The sequence below is a fragment of the Orcinus orca genome, chromosome 10 (genome assembly GCF_937001465.1).
Source record: "Orcinus orca chromosome 10, mOrcOrc1.1, whole genome shotgun sequence".
Lineage (NCBI taxonomy): Eukaryota > Metazoa > Chordata > Mammalia > Artiodactyla > Delphinidae > Orcinus > Orcinus orca.
In genome coordinates this window covers 84,723,281-84,747,405 of record NC_064568.1, presented here as the reverse complement: position 1 = coordinate 84,747,405, position 24,125 = coordinate 84,723,281, and the positions used below count along the sequence as shown (strand labels likewise).

The following is a 24,125-nucleotide window of genomic DNA, read 5'->3' as shown; positions in this document are numbered from 1 at the left end:
GGCTGATTATTTTTAAGACACAAGACTCCGGGAGTTTTCCTTGTTGCCTCCTCCTTAACTGCCTAAAAGAATTTAGATAAAAGGCCTGTTCCAGACTAGAGCTATCACCAGAGGTATCTACAAAAAAATCTGGGCTAGTTGTGGCAGTGGGAAACTTGGCAGGGCATAGAGATCAGAACTCACTCTATTTCCCATTGTCTCTGCCTGGCCTAGCGAACATTTGTTTACCAAGCATATGTTTTCCCACCTCCATGTTAACTGCCTCCCTCCCCGCTGAAGTACCAAACCACTACCCCAACATCCTCTTTTGTCTTTAGCTGAGAATGGTATTTAAGATGAGGATTTTGACCATTTTGTCAAGTTACTCAGTTTTCCTGGGTCTCTCCCACATATACGTGTTATTAAAGTTTGGTTTGATCTTCTGTTGTTAAGCTGTCTCAAGTCCATTTAATCCTTAGACCAGCCAGAATGTTACTGGCTGGAGCTGGAACAGAACTCATATTTGGCTGCTCATCGCTCAAAAGTCAATGTTCAAGACACAAGCATTGGTGGAAAAAGAAAGATGCTTTATTTAGGAAGCCGGCAACCTGGGGAGATGGCAGACTTGCCTCGCAAAAAACCATCTCCAAGTCGCCAGTTAGAGGAAAAGCGTTCTATGGGGAAAAACTGGAAAGTTTCAGGGGTGGACTTCCTTTCCGATTTAGATGACTCTTTCTCTTTCCCATTCTCTCTCTCTTCTCCTCCCTTTCCCTCCCTCTCTCTCTCTCTCTCTCTCTGTCTCTCTCCCCTAAATAAAACAAATGAGACAATCCAGGGCAACAGTTTTGTGGAAAGAAATGAGTATCAGGCAGTACTAGACTCCTGTACAGATTCGAAGCCAACACCTTTTGCTTACCAGTAGAATGCACAACAAACAATCCCTATATTGTATTAAAATTAATTTATTTGATATGCATCATATGGACAACTTTTAAGAGGATGCCAGTAGAATTTTAGAATTTGTCATTAAGTCACATATTGTTTGGAGCAGGAAACATATCAAGACAAAGCTCCTTGGTACAAAACACTGTCAAGGCCTGAACACAGGAAGCTGTCAATTGTGGAAAAGGAAAGATACAAATTGGCTGTTTTTCATTTCCTATCTTGACATCTATAAAAAGTTGTTCTAAAACAACAACAAAAACAACAACAACAAAAAAAACACCACAGATCTTTCCACTCTCCAGGACAAATCAACAAATACTGAAGTTTACAAGCTAGGTGTTGAAAATGTGCTAGGTTACAGTGTGATAGTTACTACTCTTGGGGAGATGGAGATGTTCAGAAAAGAAACCACACGCACCCCCTAAAAAATATATGGTGGGAAAGTAAAAACACAAAACAAGTATAAATAAAAAAGCTGTGGGAGTTTAGAGAAAAACAATATATCAGATCAAAGGAACCAAGAATGGGCATTAAAGAATAAAACTGAGGCAAGAAAAGAGGCCGCAGGCATGGAAATGGGAACTTCTCTCTGAGGAAAGAAGAACTTGTTTAATTGGGTATAAAACATTCATTCCGGATAGAAATGAATTTTTAGTGAGCTCGAAAATTGTACATAATGTTGAGTAATGGTTTGAAATTCAGATTAAGGGGATGGAAGATCTTCTGAAGAACTTTGAGCAGAGGAGTTACATTTCAAACTGAGTTTTGAAGTACACTTCTTTAGCTGTGTCAGAAAGATTACAAGATGATGTGACTAGAGGTGAAGAAACCAGAAGCTATTCAAACACGGAAGGGCCCCAGATGCTGGGCCATGTTCCTTCCATCAGCCTCTGAAGTAAGAGGTGGCCTATATGTGACACAGCATTTCCTCTACAGTACTATGTACCACGAATGGCTGAAGGAATGAGTGAAAAGAAAAAGAATGTGCAGGAATAATCTACAAGATCTGGCAAGCCCTCGGAGGTGGGGATATCTCTTTAACTGGTGAAGGAATCCTCAAACCTGTAAATATGTGTTAAGAGAACTTGCAAGGACACATGGAGAAGGAACATGGAGAGAACATGAGCTGAGATGGAAGAAAGAACACACATTTTAGAGTCAAAAAAATTTGCTTTCCAGTACTGGCTTTGCCACTTACCAACCATGTGACTTGAATTAATTTTCCCCTGAGCCTCAGCTTCACGTCTAAAAAGGGGGTAATGATATATGTTCATGAATAAATTAAATTAGATTAAATAAAACAATGTGAGTAATTCGATTTTTATCTTTCTGTGGTACACAGCACTGAATAGATAGTGGCGATTATTGCTATGAGGTCCTTTTGATGGTATTTTGAAGAGGATCTCAGGCCACGTGGTTCCAAGTGCAGATTTAAAGGCGTTTAGGCTGGAGGCAAGTTTGGCAGTAATTCGTCCCTTCATTGGTTGGACTAGATAGAATACTCCATCTACTATGGCCAGAGAGGAGACGATGGGCAGTGAAACAGTGATTGAAATTTCGGAAGGCAAGGGAGTTTGAGAAAATCGGAGCAGGTGAAGAAAAAAGACTAGCCAAATGCGAACACAACTGTCTCCACTCAGAAGTCCACAGGGTCCTACCGCTGGATGAGCTGCGAATGGCATCGACAGCACCGCCCTCTAGTGCTCGGTCCCTCTAACTGCAGGGGTGAAATGGGAGCCTTGGCCCATGTGGAGAAGTCCTCAGACACCAGTGTTTCTCTACTGGGAGAAATGTTAATTCAGAAAACAGTACTTTGAGGGGAGGGAGATTTGTCATTTCCTGTTAACCGCTACCCCTGAAACCAACCAGGCTGCATGTCTTTCCTGACAGAATGACGCTAAGTTTGAAATTCAGAGAGGGCAGACTATCTTGATGTGACACAATGTGTCACTTGCCTTATTTGGCATATAAAAATAAAATAAAATAATGTATGTACCAATAATCATTAATGAAAAAAATTTATGAAGAAGCAGCAATCCGAGTTTTAACAAAAGCAAAGGTTTTTGCAGGGGAGAGAAAACTGGGAGTCACCAGAAGGAGCCCTCAGAGAATGGCAGGAAGTGAAGACAGTTTGTCTTTGATCTGCTGAATCCCAAAGAAGGATTTCTCTTTTTTTCAGCAGGTGAAACAATTTTATTTCACAGTTGTCTTTAAAACCACAAAGACATTATGTTCTTCATATAAAAACGTTAATTCAGATAACTATACTTTCTAGAAAATGATTATAGAGACGCTCTTAAAGAAAATGCACCCCAGGGCTTTCCTGTTGGCGCAGTGTTTGAGAGTCCGCCTGCTGAGGCAGGGGACACGGGTTCGTGCCCCGGTCCGGGAATATACCACATGCCGCGGAGCGGCTAGGCTCGTGAGCCATGGCCGCTGAGCCTGCGCGTCCGGAGCCTGTGCTCCGCAACGGGAGAGGCCACAACAGTGAGAGGCCTGCGTACAGAAAAAAAAAAAAAAAAAAAAATGCACCCCATTATATGGTTTTGGTGAAGTTGCTTGGAAAAAACTCACATCTGGACTGATTCCTAAAACATACCATTCCACCATTCTGCATCTTTTGGTTCAAAGTATATGTTATTGTCATCAATACATGTTCCTGCATTCTTACATGTATGATAATACATATATATACTGGTTTTTCTTTACTTTCTTTACACCCAAGGAAGTAAAGAAAATTCTTTGAGGGTCTCCCATAACAGCAGTGGAGCCAAGGAATATTACTTTATACAGATATACTTTGTGCCAGGCACCGTTCTAGAAGCTTGGGGATACAGTAGTGATCAAAGTAGACCGAAGCAGAAAAATACATCTCTCAAGGGACTTACATTCTAGTGAAGAGGGCAGTATGGTGAAGATTATAAGCAAAAGAATAAGTAGAGTATATAGCATGCCAGATCTTGATACGTATTATGAAGAAAAATATAGTAATACGGATAGGAAATTTGCATGGGGTGGCTTAATTATTAAAGATGACAGTCAAAGAAGGCCTCACTGACAAGATGAATACTTGCATCAGGACCTCAATGTCCCTTATTACAAAGCATGGAAGTCCTATCTCAGGAAGGGAACAGGAATTCAGCCACCCCAGAGCTTTCTGGACCAGGTTCATCGAAGAGTCCCAGGCTTCCTCTCAAATAAGCATCAGGCTTATTTTCAGGGAAGATGCAGCCAGTGTAGGAAAATGTTTGGCCTCAGGTTACCCTCCTAGGGTCACTGGCTCAGGTGCACCTGCTGAGAAGTTTCAGCCACTCTACTTACTAATAGGAAAGAACTCCAAGCTAGATAATGAGAAAAGCAAGGGGCAGAACCGTGAGAGGAATATAGCCATTGGCCATTTATGTTAATGGAGACAGAATAGAATCCACACTTACATATTTGTGTTTGTATAAAGAAATTCCAGATGGGTACACAGGAAACTAATAAACGTGGTTCTTTGTTATTGATGGGGGAACTGGGCAGATGAGGACTGTGTTTGAAATAGGATTGTTTATTGTATTATTTATATATGCAATTATTAAACCCTAGCAATGGACTGCCTAGTAGAAACCACAAAACAATATTAGCTACATTTTCTTAAAGGGCCACAAGATGGCAATAGCGTTTCTTGTTTGTCGAGCCTGGGAGATGGGAGGAGGGGACCGCTGCTGCTATGAGCTCCTCCCTTGTGCAAATGGCCTTCTTGTTCCCTTAGTTCAGTTGCCGGAATTTCTCTTTGCCAGCACTTGATTCCTCTCATTGTCACCCCTTGTTGACTGAAAGAGAATTATCTTCGTTAATTGGGCCAGCTTTTTTGAAACCTTTTTTTTTGGGGGGGGGTAAGGGGGAGGGAAGCGGGGAAAGGATTATGGACGTCTTGAAGTATACCCCAAAGTACACGAAAACGTACCTCCAGGTGTCCATCAGACATGCTTCAACAATTACTAACATCTGCTTTGTTTCATTATCCAGGTGTAAATTGTGGGAGAGGGTAGCAGTGTAAAGAAATCATAAACATATTTTTTTCAATCATGAATATTTTCACAAACATCCTAATGGATACAGAGTTAAATAAAATACAAGATTTTCTCACCTAAGAAAAATTCTAAGTGATTTTTAACATCATCCAATATCTAGTACTAAAAAAAAAAATCCTCAATGGCCTCAAATATTTTTTTACAATGATTTTGTCTGAATGGTATTCCATTAGATCTACAAATGGTATTTGGTTATTGTGTCTTTTAAATCTATTTTAATTCATGACATTTAACCAAATCTGAGTTTGCTCTTTGGAAAAGGAGTTGAGAAACTATAATCTGGGTGATGGGAATGCTCATTGTCCATGGGTGGTCATTGCTTGCAGACCTTTTCTCTGAAAAGTGTTGGGGGAAATAAGGGTTTTCTTAAAAGGAAAAAAAAAAAAAAAGATCATACTGATATTTTCCATTCAAATTTAAGTCAAAAGTGTTTTTTACTTAACATTTTTAAATAGATTTTTATTGGAGTATAATTGCTTCACAATACTGTGTTAGTTACTGTTGTACAACAAAGTGAATCAGCCATATGCATACACATATCCCCATATCCCCTCCCTCTTGAGCCTCCCACCCACCCTCCCTATCTCACCCCTCTAGGTCATCGCAAAGCACCGAGCTGATCTCCCTGTGCTATGCTGCCGCTTTCCACTAGCTCACTATTTTACATTTTTTAATGTATATATGTCAATGCTACTCTCACTTCGCCCCAACTTCCCCCTCCCCACTGTGTCCTCAAGTCCATTCTCTATGTCTACGTCTTTATTCCTGCCCTGCCACTAGGTTCATCAGTACCATTTTTTTTTTAACTTAACATCTTTAAGGTTATAATTGAAATTCTTTTATTCTGAAAATCTTAGTTTCTTATATGATAAAAAAATGACTTGTTTTCTCTATAGACAAAATAAGAAAAGACATCTTAACACTTTAACTATTCTGAATTAGAAAGTAGAATGAAGAGAAGAAAGGTTTGAACCTACTAAAATCTGACCTTGAGTGAGGTCAAGGTCAGATTTTAGTAGAAATAGACTTTTCAACTCTTTCCTCATTTAAAATTGATATTCACTAATATTCTGTCCTTCCCAAATTAAGAAAGAACATAGAAGTCTTGATGCTGCAAAATAATTTAAAAAGAAAGTACCTCCTCTAATGAAGTGTAACATAACACTCTTATCTTCATGGTTAGAACTTTTGTTTCTTGTTTAAGAAATCCTTTGGTACTGTGAGATATTTTCTTAGCTTACCTTTTAAAAAGGCTTAATGGTTTTCCTTTTACATTTAAGGGTCTTTTTTCCTCTGTGGGTAACCAATTGTCCTGATAAATTTTTGAACAGCTTATCTTTTCCTCACTTACCTCACCATTTTCATTTCTAAAGATTCAACAAAAAATTAGATATGATCTTTGCCTTTCTATCTAATTCAGCTGGTAAATGTGTTCATTTCTGTGCAATACCACCCAGTATTATAGCTATATGACTCTTTTTTTATCACTAAATCATATTCTACCTCATCAGGAGTTTCTTGGATTTATTTTTTACCCTTTTGATCCTCAAATAAATGTTAGAATTAACTTCCAAATTCCAAAACTAGGATTTTGACTGAAATTACCTGATTTTGTTAGTCCTCCTTTGGATACTAAAACGTCTTTAAAAAAAAAAGTAAAATAAACACAGCAGAGATGCAAGGATGGAAAGTGAAACTTTTTCAAGTTGGTAATTAAGTAAGTGTAATAGCAGTGGTACCACTCCATTTCTACCTCTTAGTTTAGTTTTGTTTTGTTTTAAAGAAGATGTTGGGGGTAGGAGTTAATTAATTAATTAATTAATTTTGCTGTATTGCGTCTTCATTTCTGTGCGAGGGCTTTCTCTAGTTGTGGCAAGCAGGGGCCACTCTTCATCGCGGTGCGCGGGCCTCTCACTATCGCGGCCTTTTGTTGCGGAGCACAGGCTCCAGACACGCAGGCTCAGTAGTTGTGGCTCACGGGCCTAGTTGCTCCACGGCATGTGGGATCTTCCCAGACCAGGGCTCGAACCCATGTTCCCTGTATTGGCAGGCAGATTCTCGACCACTGTGCCACCAGGGAAGCCCTACCTCTTAGTTCTTTAACACATGTGTTTTGACAAGGGGAGAAATTACACCAATTCTTTGTCACTATTCAGCACACATACAGTATCCAGTTGAACAGAACTCCAGTAAAACTGCTAGGTGCCACTTTGAGTCTCCCAATAATTGATAAGGCTGCTTCTTTATCAACGAAGGATGTGGTACACATTAAGACTGCAGTAAAATAGGAACATACATATCGATAATTACCTTAAATGTAACTGGATTAAATGCTCCAACCAAAAGACATAGATTGGCTGCATGGATACAAAAACAAGAGCTGTATATATGCTGTCTACAAGAGACCGACTTCAGACCTAGGGACACATACAGATTGAAAGTGAGGAGATGGAAAAAGATATTCCATGCAAATGGAAATCAAAAGAAAGCTGGAGTAGCAATTCTCATATCAGACAAAATAGACTTTAAAACAAAGACTATTACAAGAGACAAAGAAGGACACTACATAATGATCAATGGATCGATCCAAGAAGGAGATATAACAATTGTAAATATTTATGGACCCAACATAGGAGCACCTCAATACATAAGGCAAATACTAACAGCCATAAAATGGGAAATCGACAGTAACACAATCATAGTAGGGGACTTTAACACCCCACTTTCACCAATGGAAAGATCATTCAAAACGAAAATAAATAAGGAAACACAAGCTTTAAATGATACATTAAACAAGATGGACTTAATTGATATTTATAGGACATTCCATCCAAAAGCAACAGAATACACATTCTTCTCAAGTGCTCATGGAACGTTCTCCAGGATAGACCATACCTTGGGTCACAAATCAAGCCTTGGTAAATTTAAGAAAATTGAAATCGTATCAAGTATCTTTTCTGACCACAACGCTATGAGACTAGACATCAATTACAGGAAAAAATCTGTAAGAAATACAAATACATGGAGGCTAAACAACACACTACTTAATAACGAAGAGATCACTGAAGAAATCAAAGAAGAAATAAAAAAATACCTAGAAACAAATGACAATGAAAACACGACGACCCAAAACCTATGGGATGCAGCAAAAGCATTTTGAAGAGGGAAGTTTATAGCAATACAATCCTACCTTAACAAGAAACACCTCAAATAAACAACCTACCGTGCACCTAAAGCAATTAGAGAAAGAAGAACAAAAAAACCCCAAAGTTAGCAGAAGGAAAGAAATCATAAAGATCAGATCAGAAATAAATGAAAAAGAAATGAAGGAAATGATAGCAAAGATCAATAAAACTAAAAGCTGGTTCTTTGAGAAGATAAAAATTGATAAACCATTAGCCAGTTGCATCAAGAAAAAAAGGGAGAAGACTCAAATCAATAGAATTAGAAATGAAAAAGGAGAAGTAACAACTGCCACGACAGAAATACAAAGGATCATGAGAGATTACTACAAGCAACTCTATGCCAATAAAATGGATAATCTGGAAGAAATGGACCAATTCTTAGAAAAGCACAACATTCCGAGACTGAACCAGGAAGAAATAGAAAATATGAACAGACCAATCACAAGCACTGAAATTGAAACTGTGATTTAAAATCTTCCAACAAACAAAAGCCCCGGACCAGATGGCTTCACAGGTGAATTCTATCAAACATTTAGAGAACAGCTAAAACCTATCCTTCTCAAACTCTTCCAAAATATAGCAGAGGGAGGAACACTCCCAAACTCATTCTATGAGGCCACCATCACTCTGATATCAAAACCAGACAAAGATGTCACAAAGAAAGAAAACTACAGGCCAATATCGCTGATGAACATAGATGCAAAAATCCTCAACAAAATACTAGCAAACAGAACCCAACAGCACATTAAAAGGATCATACACTATGATCAAGTGGGGTTTATCCCAGGAATGCAAGGATACTTCAATATGCACAAATCAATCAATGTGATAAACCATATTAACAAACTGAAGGAGAAAAACCATATGATCATCTCAGTAGATGCAGGGAAAGCTTTCGACAAAATTCAACATCCATTTATAATAAAAACCCTCCAGAAAGTAGGCACAGAGGGAAATTACCTCAACATAATAAAGGCCATATATGACAAACCCACAGCCAACATCGTCCTCAATGGTGAAAAACTGAAACCATTTCCACTAAGATCAGGAACAAGACAAGGTTGCCCACTATCACCACTATTATTCAACATAGTTTTGGAAGTTTTAGCCACAGCAATTAGAGAAGAAAAAGAAATAAAAGGAATCCAAATTGGAAAAGAAGAAGTAGAGCTGTCACTGTTTGCAGATGACATGATACTATACATAGAGAATCCTAAAGATGGTACCAGAAAACTACTAGAGCTAATCAATGAACTTGGTAAAGTAGCAGGATACAAAATTAATGCACAGAAATCTCTTGCATTCCTATACACTAATGATGAAAAATCTGAAAGTGAAATTAAGAAAACACTCCCATTTACCATTGCAACAAAAAGAATAAAATATCTAGGAATAAACCTACCTAAGGAGACAAAAGACCTGTATGCAGAAAATTATAAGACACTGATGAAAGAAATTAAAGATGATACAAATAGATGGAGAGATATACCATGTTCTTGGATTGGAAGAATCAAGACAGTATGGTACTGGCACAGAAACAGAAATATAGATCAATGGAACAGGATAGAAAGCCCAGAGATAAGCCCACGCACATATGGTCACCTTATCTGTGATAAAGGAGGCAAGAATATACAGTGGAGAAAAGACAGCCTCTTCAATAAGTGGTGCTGGGAAAACTGGACAGCTACATGTGATAGAATGAAATTAGAACACTCCCTAACACCATACACAAAAATAAACTCAAAATGGATTAAAGACCTAAATGTAAGGCCAGACACCATCAAACTCTTAGAGGAAAACATAGGCAGAACACTCTATGACATAAATCACAGGAAGATCCTTTTTGACACACCTCCTAGAGAAATAGAAATAAAAATAAAAATAAACAAATGGGACCTAATGAAACTTCAAAGCTTTTGCACAGCAAAGGAAACCATAAACAAGACGAAAAGACAACCTTCAGAATGGGAGAAAATATTTGCAAATGAAGCAACTGACAAAGGATTAATCTCCAAAATTTACAAGCAGCTCATGCAGCTCAACATTAAAAAAACAAACAAAGAAACAAAAAAACCCAACCCAATCCAAAAATGGGCAGAAAACCTAAATAGACATTTCTCCAAAGAAGATATACAGATTGCCAACAGACACATGAAAGAATGCTCAACACCATTAATCACTAGAGATTTGCAAATCAAAAGTACAATGAGATACCATCTCATAACTGTCAGAATGGCCATCATCAAAAAATCTACAAACAATAAATGCTAGAGAGGGTGTGGAGAAAAGGGAACCCTCTTGCACTGTTGGTGAGAATGTAAATTGATACAGCCACTATGGAGAACAGTATGGACATTCCTTAAAAAACTAAAAATAGAACTACAATATGACCCAGCAATCCCACTACTGGGCATATACCCTGAGAAAACCATAATTCAAAAGAAGTCATGTACCAAAATGTTTATTACCACTCTATTTACAATAGCCAGGACATGGAAGCAACAGAAGTGTCCATCAACAGATGAATGAATAAAGGTGATGTGGAACATATATAAAATAGAATATTACTCAGCCATAAAAAAGAACGAAACTGAGTTATTTGTAGTGAGGTGGATGGACCTAGAGACTGCCATACAGAGTGAAGTAAGTCAGAAAGAGAAAAACAAATACCGTATGCTAACACATATATATGAAATCTAAAAAAAAAAAAAAAAAAAAAATGGTCATGAAGAACCTGGGGCAAGATGGGAATAAAGATGCAGACCTACTAGAGAATGGACTTGAGGATACAGGGAGGGGGAAGTTGGGACAAAGTGAGAGTGGCATGGACATATATACACTATCAAACATAAAATAGATAGCTAGTGGGAAGCAGCCACATAGCACAGGGAGATCAGCATGGTGCTTTGTGACCACCTAGAGGGGTGGGATAGGGAGGGTGGGAGGGAGGGAGATGCAAGAGGGAAGAGATATGGGGACATATGTATATGTATAACTGATTCACTTTGTTATAAAGCAGAAACTAACACACCATTGTAAAGCAATTATACTCCAATAAAGATGTTAAAAAAAAAAGCCTGCAGGAAGTCTCATTGCCATTTGTACATTGCCTTACTTTTTCTCTATAATGTATTGAGATCAGTTAAAAAAATGCTGTGAGATGTGAGGTATAAATGATTCATTAAGTCCACAGATAGTCTTGCTAGCAACAACATAAGAGAAAGTGAAGCACATCCACATCTAGAATAAGTGTCTACCTCATTGAAGACAAATCCCTGCCTCATCCAGGACAAAATTTATTGAACTCAATGGATAGTTTGTAAATGTAGTTATTACTAATTGAGTATTTTCCATATATCATCAACAATTGAAAATAAAATTAACAGGAATTTGTATTATGATGAAATTAACTTTAACATAACAAAGATAAAGTTATAATTGAAGAACAGATATCTGCATGGCATCTACATATAGAGCCACTAATCTTTCGACAGACTCTGTCAGTGTGTCTCTATTAACTTCTGAGGGAATGGGTGCCTTGATTTCAATAAGCGTTGTAGATTAGTTTAGAAAGAAATATGTGTACAGTAGAAAAGGAAATATAATCATTTAATGTACCTTGAAAAAAAGTCCTTTACAACCAGCTGGTTCATCTAAGGCAATAGTCAAGGCATCATCCTGATTTGTGACCTCTGGGGAAGACCTGGCAGTTAGTTCTAAGTATTGTGAGCAACAAATGTCTATTTCTTTTGTGATAAAATACACCACAACGTACATTTTTTCAAATGACATACTGTGTTAGTTTAGCCTTGAACGATGAGATAAACTGATAGCATTTGGTTTTTCAAGCAAAGGAGTAAATCCTCCCCTTACTCATAAGGGAATTCCATCAAGGTGCAAACAGGCCCAAAGATGAAGATTTGATTTATTTACCTGGTTTATATATCTCTTAGGCAGTTTAATTTTCTGCGTAATAGGAGAATTGGCTGGGACTTTTCAACTTTATAGTTTTCAAAAATTTAGTCTTTATGAATTTTCATCTGGGGATAAAGGATGACTCACCTTCTATTCCAATCCCTCTCCTTCTTCCACAGATTTTATTCTGATTGCTATACACTAAAAGACAAAGAAACAACCAAAAAAGTATTTAGCTTGGAAATTATCATCTAATTATTTGGATTAATGGAGAAGATGGGAGGCTAACGTGACACATGACACAACAAGAAACAAAAATCATTTATGTTCCGTTTATTTACAGGACTCGGTTACCATTAGTGTGGGATGGAGATGGTGAAAGAAAATAACTTTTTTTCTTTCTTCCTTTCTTTATTTTTCATGTCATGATGAGTGTACATTCTCTATATGGAAACACACAACAAGCCAGTTAGTAGTAACTCAAATAGATATGAGACACTATGGAGGCAGTTTCCAAATTCTGGACAAGCTGTTAGAAAAAGCTCAAAAAAGGGAAGAAATTTCAGAGGGCAGGCAAGGCTGAAGTGGGCGTTGAAACATGGGTAGGCTTTGGGTCAACAAAGGGGAAGAGTACATTTGACAGTGGATTTAACAAATATTAATTGCTTTTAGACATTATTACTATGATAAATTTAGATCCATTTTAGATAAATTAGGTAACTTATTTACGTAAATTAAATTCATTGAAAATCACGACCTAAATAAAAATCAGCCATAGTGGAAGCTTCCAAACTTTATAGATAATGGCTTTTGACCTAAAAGAGACACGTAATTTTAAACAACCGTAATATAGAGACGCACTGTTTGTTGAGTGCCTGGTTCTCATTTATAACAACCTGAACGACGCGGAATTTGTTTTTCTTCACTGGTTCCAGGCAAAGTTAAAATAGCATTAAAAATACCAACCAAAGCAACTTTAAAATAGAAACGGATTTTTTTTCAGAAAAAAGTTTGAGATAAACGCCCTCAAGCTTCTCGCCTTCATCGGACCCCAAATAGTCATGTTTAGTCTTGCAATGTTTCCTATTATATGGATATAGGGCAAAACGAAAGCAATATTCTAATTAGAAATAAAGCGCTGGTATTTCTCAGGCTGAAAATCACGTCCACCAAGTTCCCTTCTCTCCAAAGAAAATTTTGATTTTTAATTAAATCTCATTCTCGAAAGGGAAAATGCACTAAGAAAAAGACAAAAATGAAAAAAGCAGGAACTACCCGAAAATGTTTATTAAAGAGCTTCTGTGTGCTAGACTGAGAAGCAGGAAGTGGATTCCTCCCGCGCACCGAAAGCCCCGGTCTCTTCCTGGATGCCGGCAACCAATCAGGCCATGGAGGGAAAGAGCGGGCACCCGGGCAAATTTAAACTGCCCGCGCAATCTCTGCACCCCGCAGGAATCCAATTCTTTGTCCCAGAGCCATGAGTATTTGGATTTATTACGAATTTAAAAATTAACTCCTCCCTCGTTACTTAACCCTAAATGGTAACAACTGGTACCTGAACCCTTTTAAATATACGAAGTACCTAAACGACAATGAAAAGGCCAGGGCAGGGTTACAAGGAGTTCCAGAGCTTTGCCAGGGTCAGGTAACATTTTTGAGGTTAGCGTATCTCAAGCTTACCGTGACAGTAAAGTCCTAAAGGACTGTTCAGTAATTGCTCTACTTCGCAGACTAAATACTGTAATGAGCTACGAAGGCCCAGCGCAGAAACAAAACCAGCACCAGCTCTCTCTATTGAGCATATGGTGGCTCTTAAAAGAGCCGTTAAATTGTTTGCAGCCAACTCACTGTTTACTTGGCGCTGGTGTACTTGGTGACAGCCTTGGTGCCCTCGGACACGGCGTGCTTGGCCAGCTCCCCGGGCAGCAGCAAGCGCACGGCCGTTTGGATCTCCCTGGATGTGATGGTCGAACGCTTGTTGTAATGCGCCAGGCGCGACGCCTCGCCCGCGATGCGCTCGAAGATGTCGTTGACGAACGAGTTCATGATGCCCATGGCCTTAGACGAGATACCGGTGTCCGGATGGACCTGCTTCAGCACTTTGTACACATAGATGGAATAACTCTCCTTGCGGCTGCGTTTGCGCTTCTTACCATCTTTCTTCTGTGCCTTAGTTACCGCCTTCTTGGAGCCCTTTTTCGGAGCAGGAGCAGATTTAGCTGCTTCCGGCATGATGAAAAGCAACTCAAAAGAATTTAAGAGAAAGAGAGATAGCGTGGCAAAATATACGATGTGTCCCTTTTATATAGAAACTCTTATGCAAATAAGGTGATAAGTTAAAGTCTTGTGTCTGATTGGTGGCTGTTTAAGAAGCCGTAAGAAATTAGTTCTACCCAATCACAACGCAAGAATCCTACTGCCGCCTTCCCATTGGTTAAAATGAAGCCACAATCCTAACCAATGACATACCTCTTTTATCGCGCCCAATAAGGGTTATAAGAAGTGCAGCCCCTACGCTTTCGTTCTGAAAGACTTCTGAGTTGTGGTTGGTTTCATGATGTCTGGACGAGGCAAGCAAGGCGGGAAAGCTCGCGCCAAGGCCAAGACTCGCTCTTCACGGGCGGGGCTGCAGTTTCCTGTGGGCCGAGTGCACCGCCTGCTCCGCAGGGGCAACTACGCCGAGCGTGTCGGGGCCGGCGCCCCGGTGTACCTGGCGGCGGTGCTGGAGTACCTGACCGCGGAGATCCTGGAGCTGGCGGGCAACGCGGCTCGCGACAACAAGAAGACGCGTATCATTCCGCGTCATCTGCAGCTGGCCATCCGTAACGACGAGGAGCTCAACAAGCTGCTCGGCAAAGTCACCATCGCTCAGGGTGGCGTACTGCCCAATATCCAGGCCGTGCTGCTGCCCAAAAAGACCGAGAGCCACCACAAGGCCAAGGGCAAGTAATTGCCTAGATTATAGCAGCTCGGATAAATTCAAACCAAAGGCTCTTCTCAGGGCCACCCATATTTTCTGTAAAAGAGTTTTAACATTTGTTACGTTGGACGATGAAAAGGGGTAGTGAGATTTAATAAAAGCCTGAGTCACTTTCCCATCCTCTGCTTTGTTGAAAGCAAAGTAAGAAAAACTTTATCACGTTTTAAAGAAAGTTCGCTGCAGTGATTATCTACGGACTTAGGACTTTATCGCTAATCCTTAATAAGTGTGCGTCCACGGGTGACCATTAGCGTCAGTTTCTGAAATATTTTGGTACAAAAGAAGCACTACCCTGACTCGAATTTAGCAGACGGTGCAGCAAGGGCCTGACCAGGCGGCCTGCGGCAGCGTGCCGGCCACGGGCGGCGTGAAGAAGCCGCACCGCTACCTGCCCGGCACGGTGGCCCTGCGCGAGATCCGCCGCTACCAGAAGTCCACGGAGCTGCTGATCCGCAAGCTGCCGTTCCAGCGCCTGGTGCGCGAGGTCGCTCAGGACTTCAAGACCCACCTGCGCTTCCAGAGCTCGGCCGTGATGGCGCTGCAGGAGACGTGCGAGGCCTACCTGGTGGGGCTCTTCGAGGACACCAACTTGTGTGTCATCACGCCAAGCGCGTCACCATCATGCCCAAGGACATCCAGTTCCCCTACAGATCAACGGAGAGCTTCGTGGCACGATAGTCTCCCTCACCCAAATACTGTCAGCCACATACGTTTTCCCTAACAGTACATGTGCCACGAGGCAATGTTGCTACGTTAAAATATTGGGATTACATCTGTAGATGTGACACCACTCTGGAGCACGAGAAAGGTTTCTCATATTTGGGTTGCGGCCTAAATCTCAAATGCTGTTGCCTCAGGAGAACTTGACAGGTTAGTTATTTCTAACAAACTTTAAACCTATCAAGACATTTGAGGAAATGTTTTCCATAACTATTGCTGTTGAAATGTAAAGTGTTGCCAATCACGCAGACTTAAACTTCTGCCTCGTAGACTTAAAGTAAGTGTGGGGTAAGGAAAATAATATAGAGGATTATGATATGGTTCGACAAAGTAGTTGGTAAGTAGTGGAGAAATGTAGTGTGTTGTGGGCTCCTGACAGAAACCAAGTCAGCAAAGCTGATAGGGTTACCTTTGAAAGAGTTATTTGATGTGACATGACAAGTAACTTCTGTTGCTGTAACCAAATAAGGAATACCCCTGCCAATGGTTTTTACTGCCTAGGTTGCAGAATCTAGCCTCTTACTCTCCACTCACTGAACTCTTTTAATTGATGTCATCTCAAAATAAAAGACGTTAACTTTTTTTTTCTTGAATATTGTGAACACCTTTGGCTGTGTGGTGACTAAGTGGAAACTTCTCAGAATGTTTTAAGTGTACAAAATGCAAAAGTTGCAAAAAAATTTATTACATTACAGTTATCAAAGTATTTTTAATAGTAAATTTGATAGAGTGACATATGCACTTATATAATTAACACAGTACATAACGCAATCTTTTGGGGAGCCTAACTGCCATCAGTAATAAGATAAGTATAAAAGATGGTTTAAGATAACGCAGCAATTGTTATGAAAAATGAAACATCTGTGATTTCCACTGGGTAACAAAGTAACAGGTACTGAGGTTTGAGGCCTAAATTCATAATAAAGTGAAATGCCAATGTTCAGTTAAAGTTTAATTAAAATATATATTTTTCTCCATCTAAACTCATGGACTTCCCCCCTCACCACTACCGCCACCGCCCCATCCACATTCTGCTGATTTTTATCCTCAGAGGCATTGTGGCATATATGGATCCCAGGTGAAAAACCGTTGCTGTAAGATTTGGCCAATCTAACCCATTCTTTTGCAACTTAATTATGATTTTTCACTGAAACTGCCTCTTCATAGCTGGAATTTCTTTAGCACTTAAGTCTTCTAATATCTCATATAATTATTCATACCCTTTTATTGTCTTTGTTTTTTGTACTTAAAATAGAACTTCTTCCAATCCTAGTATAAATAAGACTTCTTGAAATAAAAAGAAATGCCAACAACAATATCTAACAATGCTACACACTCAAATGACCCACCAAAAAACAGTAAAATATTTGACTTTTCATAGGCTTTTTAGAAGTTACGTAACCCAAATGATTTCATTCATTATTCAATTGTTCTGTCTTTAAATATGTCTTCCAATTGTAGGGAAAAAACATACTTTTTCCTCCACCCTTCTGAGTTTTTGGCTGAGAGCCTGTAAGCAGATAGGTTAGGGGGTCCCCGCACCTGACCAGGGATTGAACCCGGGCTCTTGGCAGTGAAAGCGTGGAATCCTAACCACTGGACCACCGGGTAATTCCCAGGAATGGCTTTATTTACATAAGAGAAGCCATTTTGGCCTAAGCCATTTTGTGATCTAAGCGTGATCTAATGCTTGCCCTTGAACGTGTCTCAGTAATCAATGATCTTAAGGAAAGTAAGGGAGTGCAGGAACAAAGGAAAAGCAGTCAAGAAACAATAGTTCAACAATAAAAGCCCTAGTTCCTCCTCAAGGGATATAGATAAAAATCTGATACAGTCTTTGAGTTCTGCAGGAACTAAGGCCCCCACCTAGGTGGAGAATGGAACGATAATTTTGCCCCTTCATGAATATGCATGTACCCTTAGCTTAAAACTTCCCCAGTCTTGCTGTTCAGGGAGACACTGCTTTGGGAAGATCCCCGGTGTTCTCCTTACTTGCTGCAAGTAGTAATAAATTCTTTCTTCCTTCTCCTGATCTTTGGCTTGGTTCTGTCTTTTGGTGCGACACCCACCAAGAGGCGAACCCAGTTTTCGGGTAACAAGCCCTGTAATAAAAGCCAAATTCGAAAGAGAAAAACAAGTTTCTTAACAACTATACCTCATCTATACATGGGAGAAACGCAGGGAAAAATGAGTACCTCTAGAGGTTCCTTAGAATTCCAGGGAATTCCCTGGTGGCTTTCACTGCCAAGGTCTCGAGTTCAATCCCTGGTCAGGGAATTAAGATTCCGCAAGCTGTGAGGTGCGGCCAAAAAACAAAACAAAACAAATAAAAAGAACTCCAGCTTAAATACCATCTGCCGCTAAAGATGGAGATGTAGGGAGGTCAGGTACGGGGAGGTTACCAGGGAAACAAGGGTAAACTTTGTTAGGCATATTTAAATTGATGCCTTCTCCATTGATAAGGGTCTAAAGTTGTTTACTAGGATTAACCTTTGTTCTTCCTGGGAAAGAGAGGAGGAGGGACGTCTCTGTAAATCTGTGTCCTGCTTTTAGGGAAACAGAAGGAAAGCAAGAAGATTTTCTTGGATCTGCTTCATCTCAAACGCCTCAGTTCAGCGAAATAATCCTTATGCTAAATGGTGTATTTTGGGGTGGCCTAGTCTGCTCCCCTCCAACACCAAATACTAATATTTTGTTGATGTATACTGTTGTCTGTATTAATATAAAAAACCTGAATTCATGCATTATATTTTAAATGATACACAGAGAATATTTCTAAACAAAAGTTTTAAAGCAAATTAAAACTCTCGCATTACAATTCTTTTAAGGGTTTTTTTTTTAATTTAAATCCAATGTTGTGGGTTAATAATGTAATTGGACATTTTTTTCTTATATTTGTAGACATTTGTATATCCATTACAGTCAGTTTGGGCATCTATTCTGCCCAAACTATTTGGGCATTTGCCCATCTATTTGGGCATTTTGAGATAGAAAGTTAAAGATCAAGTTTAAGATCAAGAATATTTAAGGAAGATCAAGAGCAGAGAAAGCAAGGGTAGAAAGTGAGTTCACAGAGATAGGCAGAGGTCAGATCATGTAGGGCTTTATGATCATGTAGGGTTTTATATGCCATGCTATAAGTTTCTGCAAATCATTCTAAGAGTTTTGAACAGAGGAATGGCATAACCTGATTTACATTTCTTGTGAAAGTTCACTAAGGCAACTGTATGGTGAATACAAAGTTTAGAAGTAATGATATAAATTAGGAAGCTATTGCAGTGGTCTTTTTGAGAGATAATGGTGGTTTGGCTTAAATTGGGGTAATAGACAATGGTTAGGTATAGGATATATTTCACAAGTGTAACCAATAAAGTTTGCTGCTGGATTTGATTTGTACTGTGTAGGAAAAAGAAATTTCCCTTTGAATTCTTGGCTGAGACTACCTAGAATAAAAGACAAATTAAAAAGAGAAAAACCACCAAAATTATATTAACATGTAAACCTCATGTATACAGGAGAGACACAGGAAAAATGAATAAACTCCTCAAGATGGCCCAAGCCACCACCTTACACACCATCTTTAGCTAAAGACAAAAGAAAGTTGTGTAGGGGAGGGGGGACACATTATCAGAAAAATGCATAATAAACAAGGGTTTGTTATGCAGGTTAAAGTGGGTACCTTCTCCCATAAGATCTTTTTCATGATTTCGAATCATCCTTCTCTTCATAGTATACAGAGGGAGACACAAATGTAGCTTTCCTCTATAAATATGTGTCTCTAACAAAAAGGTAACTTCTGTTTTCAGAGATTCACCTGTCTATGCTGTTTCTCAAAAATAATTAGTTCAAAATAACCCTTATGACAAAGAGGCATACTTTGGGGTGACATATTCAGCTGCCCTTCAACAGTGAAAGAACATAAAGCCACAAAGAAAATATTTGATTTGAACTGTTCATCTCGACATATTAAGTCAGTTACTATGTTAGAAAACGGCCCGAAGAGCATTGTATTTTTAAAAAATAATATATTATATGTTTATAGAACAATAAACCTTTGCTTATCAATTTCAGAAATTATAAAGAATCTGACAAACTTTTCAGATATCCATCCATTGCTAGTCTTATAATCACTAGTTGTATGCAAAAACTCAAGAAATCAGATAGGAAGGGAGGCTAATAGTTGGTGGGCATTTTACCCATTTTTAAAGTAGAGAAGGGGGCCTCCCCTGTTGGTCCAGTGGTTAAGACTCCACGCTCACAATGCAAAGGGCCTGGGTTCCAGCCCTGCATGCCGCAGCTAAAGACCCCGCAGACTGCAACGAAGGTCCGCATAAGACCTGGCTCAGCCAAGTAAATAAATAAATATTTTTTTTAAAAAGTAGAGAAGGGTCTGTAAAATATATTCCAGTTAATTAATGTTGGGGAAATATAATGTAAAACAAAAGAAGAGAAAGTTTATTATTGAATAAGCTTAATGCTTATTCAAAATATTATGCTCTACACGGGCAATCTTTTAAAGAGATTGCAAAGATAGAGAAAAAAATCTCACTCTTTTATATAGGTAAGTAGATACTACCCATTACATTAGGTAGGTTTTGCAATCTGGAGTCAGGAAACTGGGAAATAGAGTACTATTTTCCTTGATGATTAAAGAGAGGACTCTAAACTCCTTGAGGAAACTTTCTTGAGTTAAGAGGCTGGCAAAGGGCTTTTTTAGCCATTTTACGTACATTTGGAAAGGACTGAGAAAGAAATTTTGAAAGAGAAAAAGGAAAGGAAAGGGACCCTCGAGGAGAATTAAGCCTCTTATTTTCAACTAGTATTTGCCCTTAAATTAACTTGTTGAATTATGCTGGATATATACCCATCTCTGTAATATATACTGAATTTTGTTCCTGTTGGTTGAATCAGTTTTGTTTTTGCAAAGGTTTTTATTTATTTTATGAAATTTATAGTTTATAGGAGTACTTTGAAAATACTGTATTGCAACCTTGCTAAAAGTAACTCTCATTGAAATAAAGGAAAGTGAAAGAAAATCATTGAATAACAATGGGATTATATGCTAATGCTGAAAGAAGGGATTAAAATTTCTCAGAATTTAAGCAATAGTAAAATAGTATATATTTTTTAAATTAAGTATATACAACCAAGAATGTTTGAAATATATAATCATCTTTTAATAAAGGCTTTCTTAGAAAGACAGAGATAGACTTTCTTTTCTCTGCATTTGAATTTTCTACTTGTTCACTAATGACAAATTAACTGCTCTTCTAATTAATGAAAGTTAAAAAAAATTTTAATTATATGTTACCTAGAAAAAAAATCTACTGAGACATTTAAAGACCCAGATTCAGTATTTTGCAGGTTAGGAGGACACAGTACTTCAAAAATACCAAATTTACCCTAATAAATTGTATAGATTTAATACAGTTAAGAGTACTAAAATAACTACTTTGTTGCAGCTAGATTTATTTTTCTATAATAGTAGAAATTAATTTGAAATTAATTATGAGGTATGAATTCACTGGCAAATACTTATTTTTCAACATTACAAATAATTAAATGCTAGAGCACTATACATAGACTGATCAGCAGAATAAAAACTCAAGAGATAATTTTAAGTGAAATATTCAATAAACGATCAATTAAGTTCCTCAAATAAGTGGAGAAAATATTTACTATGTTATACTGATGAGCCAGCTGGTTAATTTTTTAAAAGTTAATTCTCTATACAAGAAACCAAGTCTGGATTATTATAGAGTTAAATTTTTTTAATGATGCTACCCATTATCAGTAAAATAATAATAGGAATTTATATTAAAAATGGAAATTGACACACATTTGGTGGAAGAGAATTTAGCAATATACCTGGAAGATCTTGAAATTCTCTATTTTATTAGCCCATCTTGCTCTATTTCTAGGTAGTATATTTCCCCCATATATTAGGAGAAAAACTTCACAAAATGGTATTAACCGTATGCAAATACTGATAGAGAAAGAAGACACATGTATATAGAGATAAAAGCAGAATATTTTCTTCTCTGTGCTATTTTATGTATCATCTACAATGTTAAAGTTTTGTTGCTTAACGAGGATGAGGAGCGAAACAAATTAAATGAGAAAAGGGGAGAAAAATAGCCTAGGTCTTGAGGAATCAAAAGAATTAACTGAAAGAGAACGGGAGTAGTACGGCCGGCTTGTTCCTATAGGTCTTTAGGTCCCCTCCCCCAACCCAGAGGGATTCCCGCCACAGCCCTTTTGGTTTTCACTCTGGTCCGCAGAGGTTACTTTTTAAAAGGAGCTGCGACAAGTTGAGTGCAGTTTTCTGCTCATTTCCTGAGAATGTCCGGACGTGGTAAGGGGGGGAAAGGTTTGGGGAAAGGGGGCGCCAAGCGCCACCGCAAAGTTCTGCGCGATAATATCCAGGGCATCACCAAGCCCGCCATCCGCCGCCTGGCCCGGCGTGGAGGTGTCAAGCGCATCTCTGGTCTCATCTACGAGGAGACCCGTGGGGTGCTGAAGGTGTTCTTGGAGAACGTGATCCGGGACGCCGTCACCTACACCGAGCACGCCAAGCGCAAGACGGTCACGGCCATGGACGTAGTGTACGCGCTCAAGCGCCAAGGACGCACCCTCTACGGCTTCGGCGGCTAAAAGAAAAAAGTTTGATCCTGTTTGTTTATTAAAAAGGCCCTTTTTAGGGCCCCCAAGTTTTCAAGGAAAGGGCTAAAGTAACAATCCGTCTGTACGCTGGTGTCTTAAACCATTTAAAGTGGATCGCTCAAGGCAGTTCACATAGTTAACTCTAGGGTGTGGAAAATGGACTGAGCACAGTGATCGCGGGGCAAGATTCCCCTGGGCACGGGTGGGGCCTCCAACTAGCTTCTCGGCTGCGGGTTGGATTTGTCTGGAGGCCTGAGTTTTATGAGACCAGAGGTCCGGACTCAGGCCCAACTCTAAAATCTCCCTCCAGTCCTTTATATTTCTTAATGTCGGGTGAGGGATATGACCTTATTTTTCCCCATTTTACCACCCATCTGTTACTTGTTTCTCTAGCCGTATGTTTTTTAAAAACTAGTAAATTGGCCACATAAGATCTTTTTTGTGAGCCCTCATATTACATATCTTTACTCTGAAGACATGTTTCTCTTTGCCTTGCAGACTTTGTTCCTCCTGGCAGGGGGTGAGCCGGGGGGGCAGGGAGGGCGGCGCAGAGTTCTAGCATTGTCCTGACCCCAAATGGGCTGGACGAGATAACTGCTGAGTTAAAAGGCTGCATTTTAGGAGGTCATTGGAGACCAAGTTTACTAACACATAAATGCACATTAGAACACTGGTGGTGGAGAAAAAAAGGACACGTGACAGAGGCTGTTAAGGCTTAAACAGGAAGCCACTGTACTTCACACAGAAGACCCCCGAAACAAGAATGATTCTCTTTGTGTTCACGTGTTAACTTACCAGATCTAAGGGCCGTGTTACTGAAGCACTTGGTAGTATAATTGGTTTCCTTCTATTCAGAGGCAATTTACGACCATAGTACGTGTGATTCAGTACAGTGGAATTCTCAATACCTCACGTTATCGCTAGAACTTAAACCTAAATTCAGAGTTCGTATTTTCAGCTCTAATACTGACAACTTAGTGGCTCTTAAAAGAGCCTTTGGGGTTAGATCTAAAAGTTACTTGACAAATTTACTTGGCGCTGGTGTACTTAGTGACAGCCTTGGTACCCTCGGACACGGCGTGCTTGGCCAACTCCCCAGGCAGCAGCAGGCGCACGGCCGTCTGAATCTCCCTGGACGTGATGGTCGAGCGCTTGTTGTAGTGCGCCAGGCGCGACGCCTCGCCCGCGATGCGCTCGAAAATGTCATTGACGAACGAGTTCATGATGCCCATGGCCTTGGACGAGATGCCAGTGTCCGGGTGGACCTGCTTCAGCACCTTGTACACGTACACGGAGTAGCTCTCCTTGCGGCTGCGTTTCCGCTTCTTGCCATCCTTCTTCTGCGCTTTGGTCACCGCCTTCTTAGAACCTTTTTTCGGGGCCAGAGCGGACTTCGCCAGCTCAGGCATGATCTATAAAAACAAGCAACGTACAGCGAGAAAAAATACTAAATGCGCAAAGTACCTCATTTATATAGAACCTCTTATGCAAATAAGGTAAGTCGAAGTCCTATGTCTGATTGGTGGCTGTTCAAGAAACCTTCAGAAATTAGTTCTGCCCAATCAGAACGCAAGAATCCCAATTTCACCTTTCCATTGGTTAAAATGAAGCCACATCCTAACCAATGACATACCTTCTTTTTCGCGCCCAATAAGGGTTATA

At 39.4% G+C, this 24,125-nt stretch overlaps 4 protein-coding genes and 1 pseudogene across 4 annotated transcripts; 3 read left to right on the top strand and 2 right to left on the bottom strand.

Annotated features, from left to right (window-relative positions):
• Positions 1-925: 925 nt before the first annotated feature.
• Positions 926-14,346, bottom strand: LOC101274434 (histone H2B type 1-J-like). The gene is made up of 5 exons (XM_004273468.4): positions 13,949-14,346; positions 12,248-12,543; positions 11,804-11,877; positions 4,874-4,914; positions 926-4,739 (listed from the first exon to the last, which is right to left on the bottom strand). The coding sequence occupies exon 1, from the start codon at positions 14,330-14,332 to the stop codon at positions 13,952-13,954; it is 381 nt and encodes a 126-aa protein (XP_004273516.1). The 5' UTR covers positions 14,333-14,346; the 3' UTR covers positions 926-4,739; positions 4,874-4,914; positions 11,804-11,877; positions 12,248-12,543; positions 13,949-13,951.
• A 302-nt stretch (positions 14,347-14,648) lies between these two features.
• On the top strand, positions 14,649-15,514 carry LOC101274676 (histone H2A type 1-like). The gene has a single exon (XM_004273469.3). The coding sequence runs from the start codon at positions 14,655-14,657 to the stop codon at positions 15,048-15,050; it is 396 nt and encodes a 131-aa protein (XP_004273517.1). The 5' UTR covers positions 14,649-14,654; the 3' UTR covers positions 15,051-15,514.
• LOC117202701 (uncharacterized) lies at positions 15,152-17,699 on the top strand (annotated as a pseudogene).
• Positions 17,700-21,639: 3,940 nt separating this feature from the next.
• LOC101274925 (histone H4) lies at positions 21,640-22,487 on the top strand. The gene has a single exon (XM_004273470.4). It carries the CDS (start codon positions 22,143-22,145, stop codon positions 22,452-22,454), a length of 312 nt encoding a protein of 103 aa, XP_004273518.1. The 5' UTR covers positions 21,640-22,142; the 3' UTR covers positions 22,455-22,487.
• Positions 22,487-23,887, bottom strand: LOC101274190 (histone H2B type 1-K-like). Its single transcript, XM_033434734.2, has one exon. The coding sequence runs from the start codon at positions 23,870-23,872 to the stop codon at positions 23,492-23,494; it is 381 nt and encodes a 126-aa protein (XP_033290625.1). The 5' UTR covers positions 23,873-23,887; the 3' UTR covers positions 22,487-23,491.
• Positions 23,888-24,125: the final 238 nt, after the last annotated feature.

What these genes read in the sequence shown, in the direction of transcription:
- LOC101274925 (XM_004273470.4), top strand. Translation starts at nt 22,143, where the DNA reads ATGTCCGGACGTGGTAAGGGGGGGAAAGGTTTGGGGAAAGGGGGCGCC.
- LOC101274434 (XM_004273468.4), bottom strand. Translation starts at nt 14,332, where the DNA reads ATGCCGGAAGCAGCTAAATCTGCTCCTGCTCCGAAAAAGGGCTCCAAG.
- LOC101274676 (XM_004273469.3), top strand. Translation starts at nt 14,655, where the DNA reads ATGATGTCTGGACGAGGCAAGCAAGGCGGGAAAGCTCGCGCCAAGGCC.
- LOC101274190 (XM_033434734.2), bottom strand. Translation starts at nt 23,872, where the DNA reads ATGCCTGAGCTGGCGAAGTCCGCTCTGGCCCCGAAAAAAGGTTCTAAG.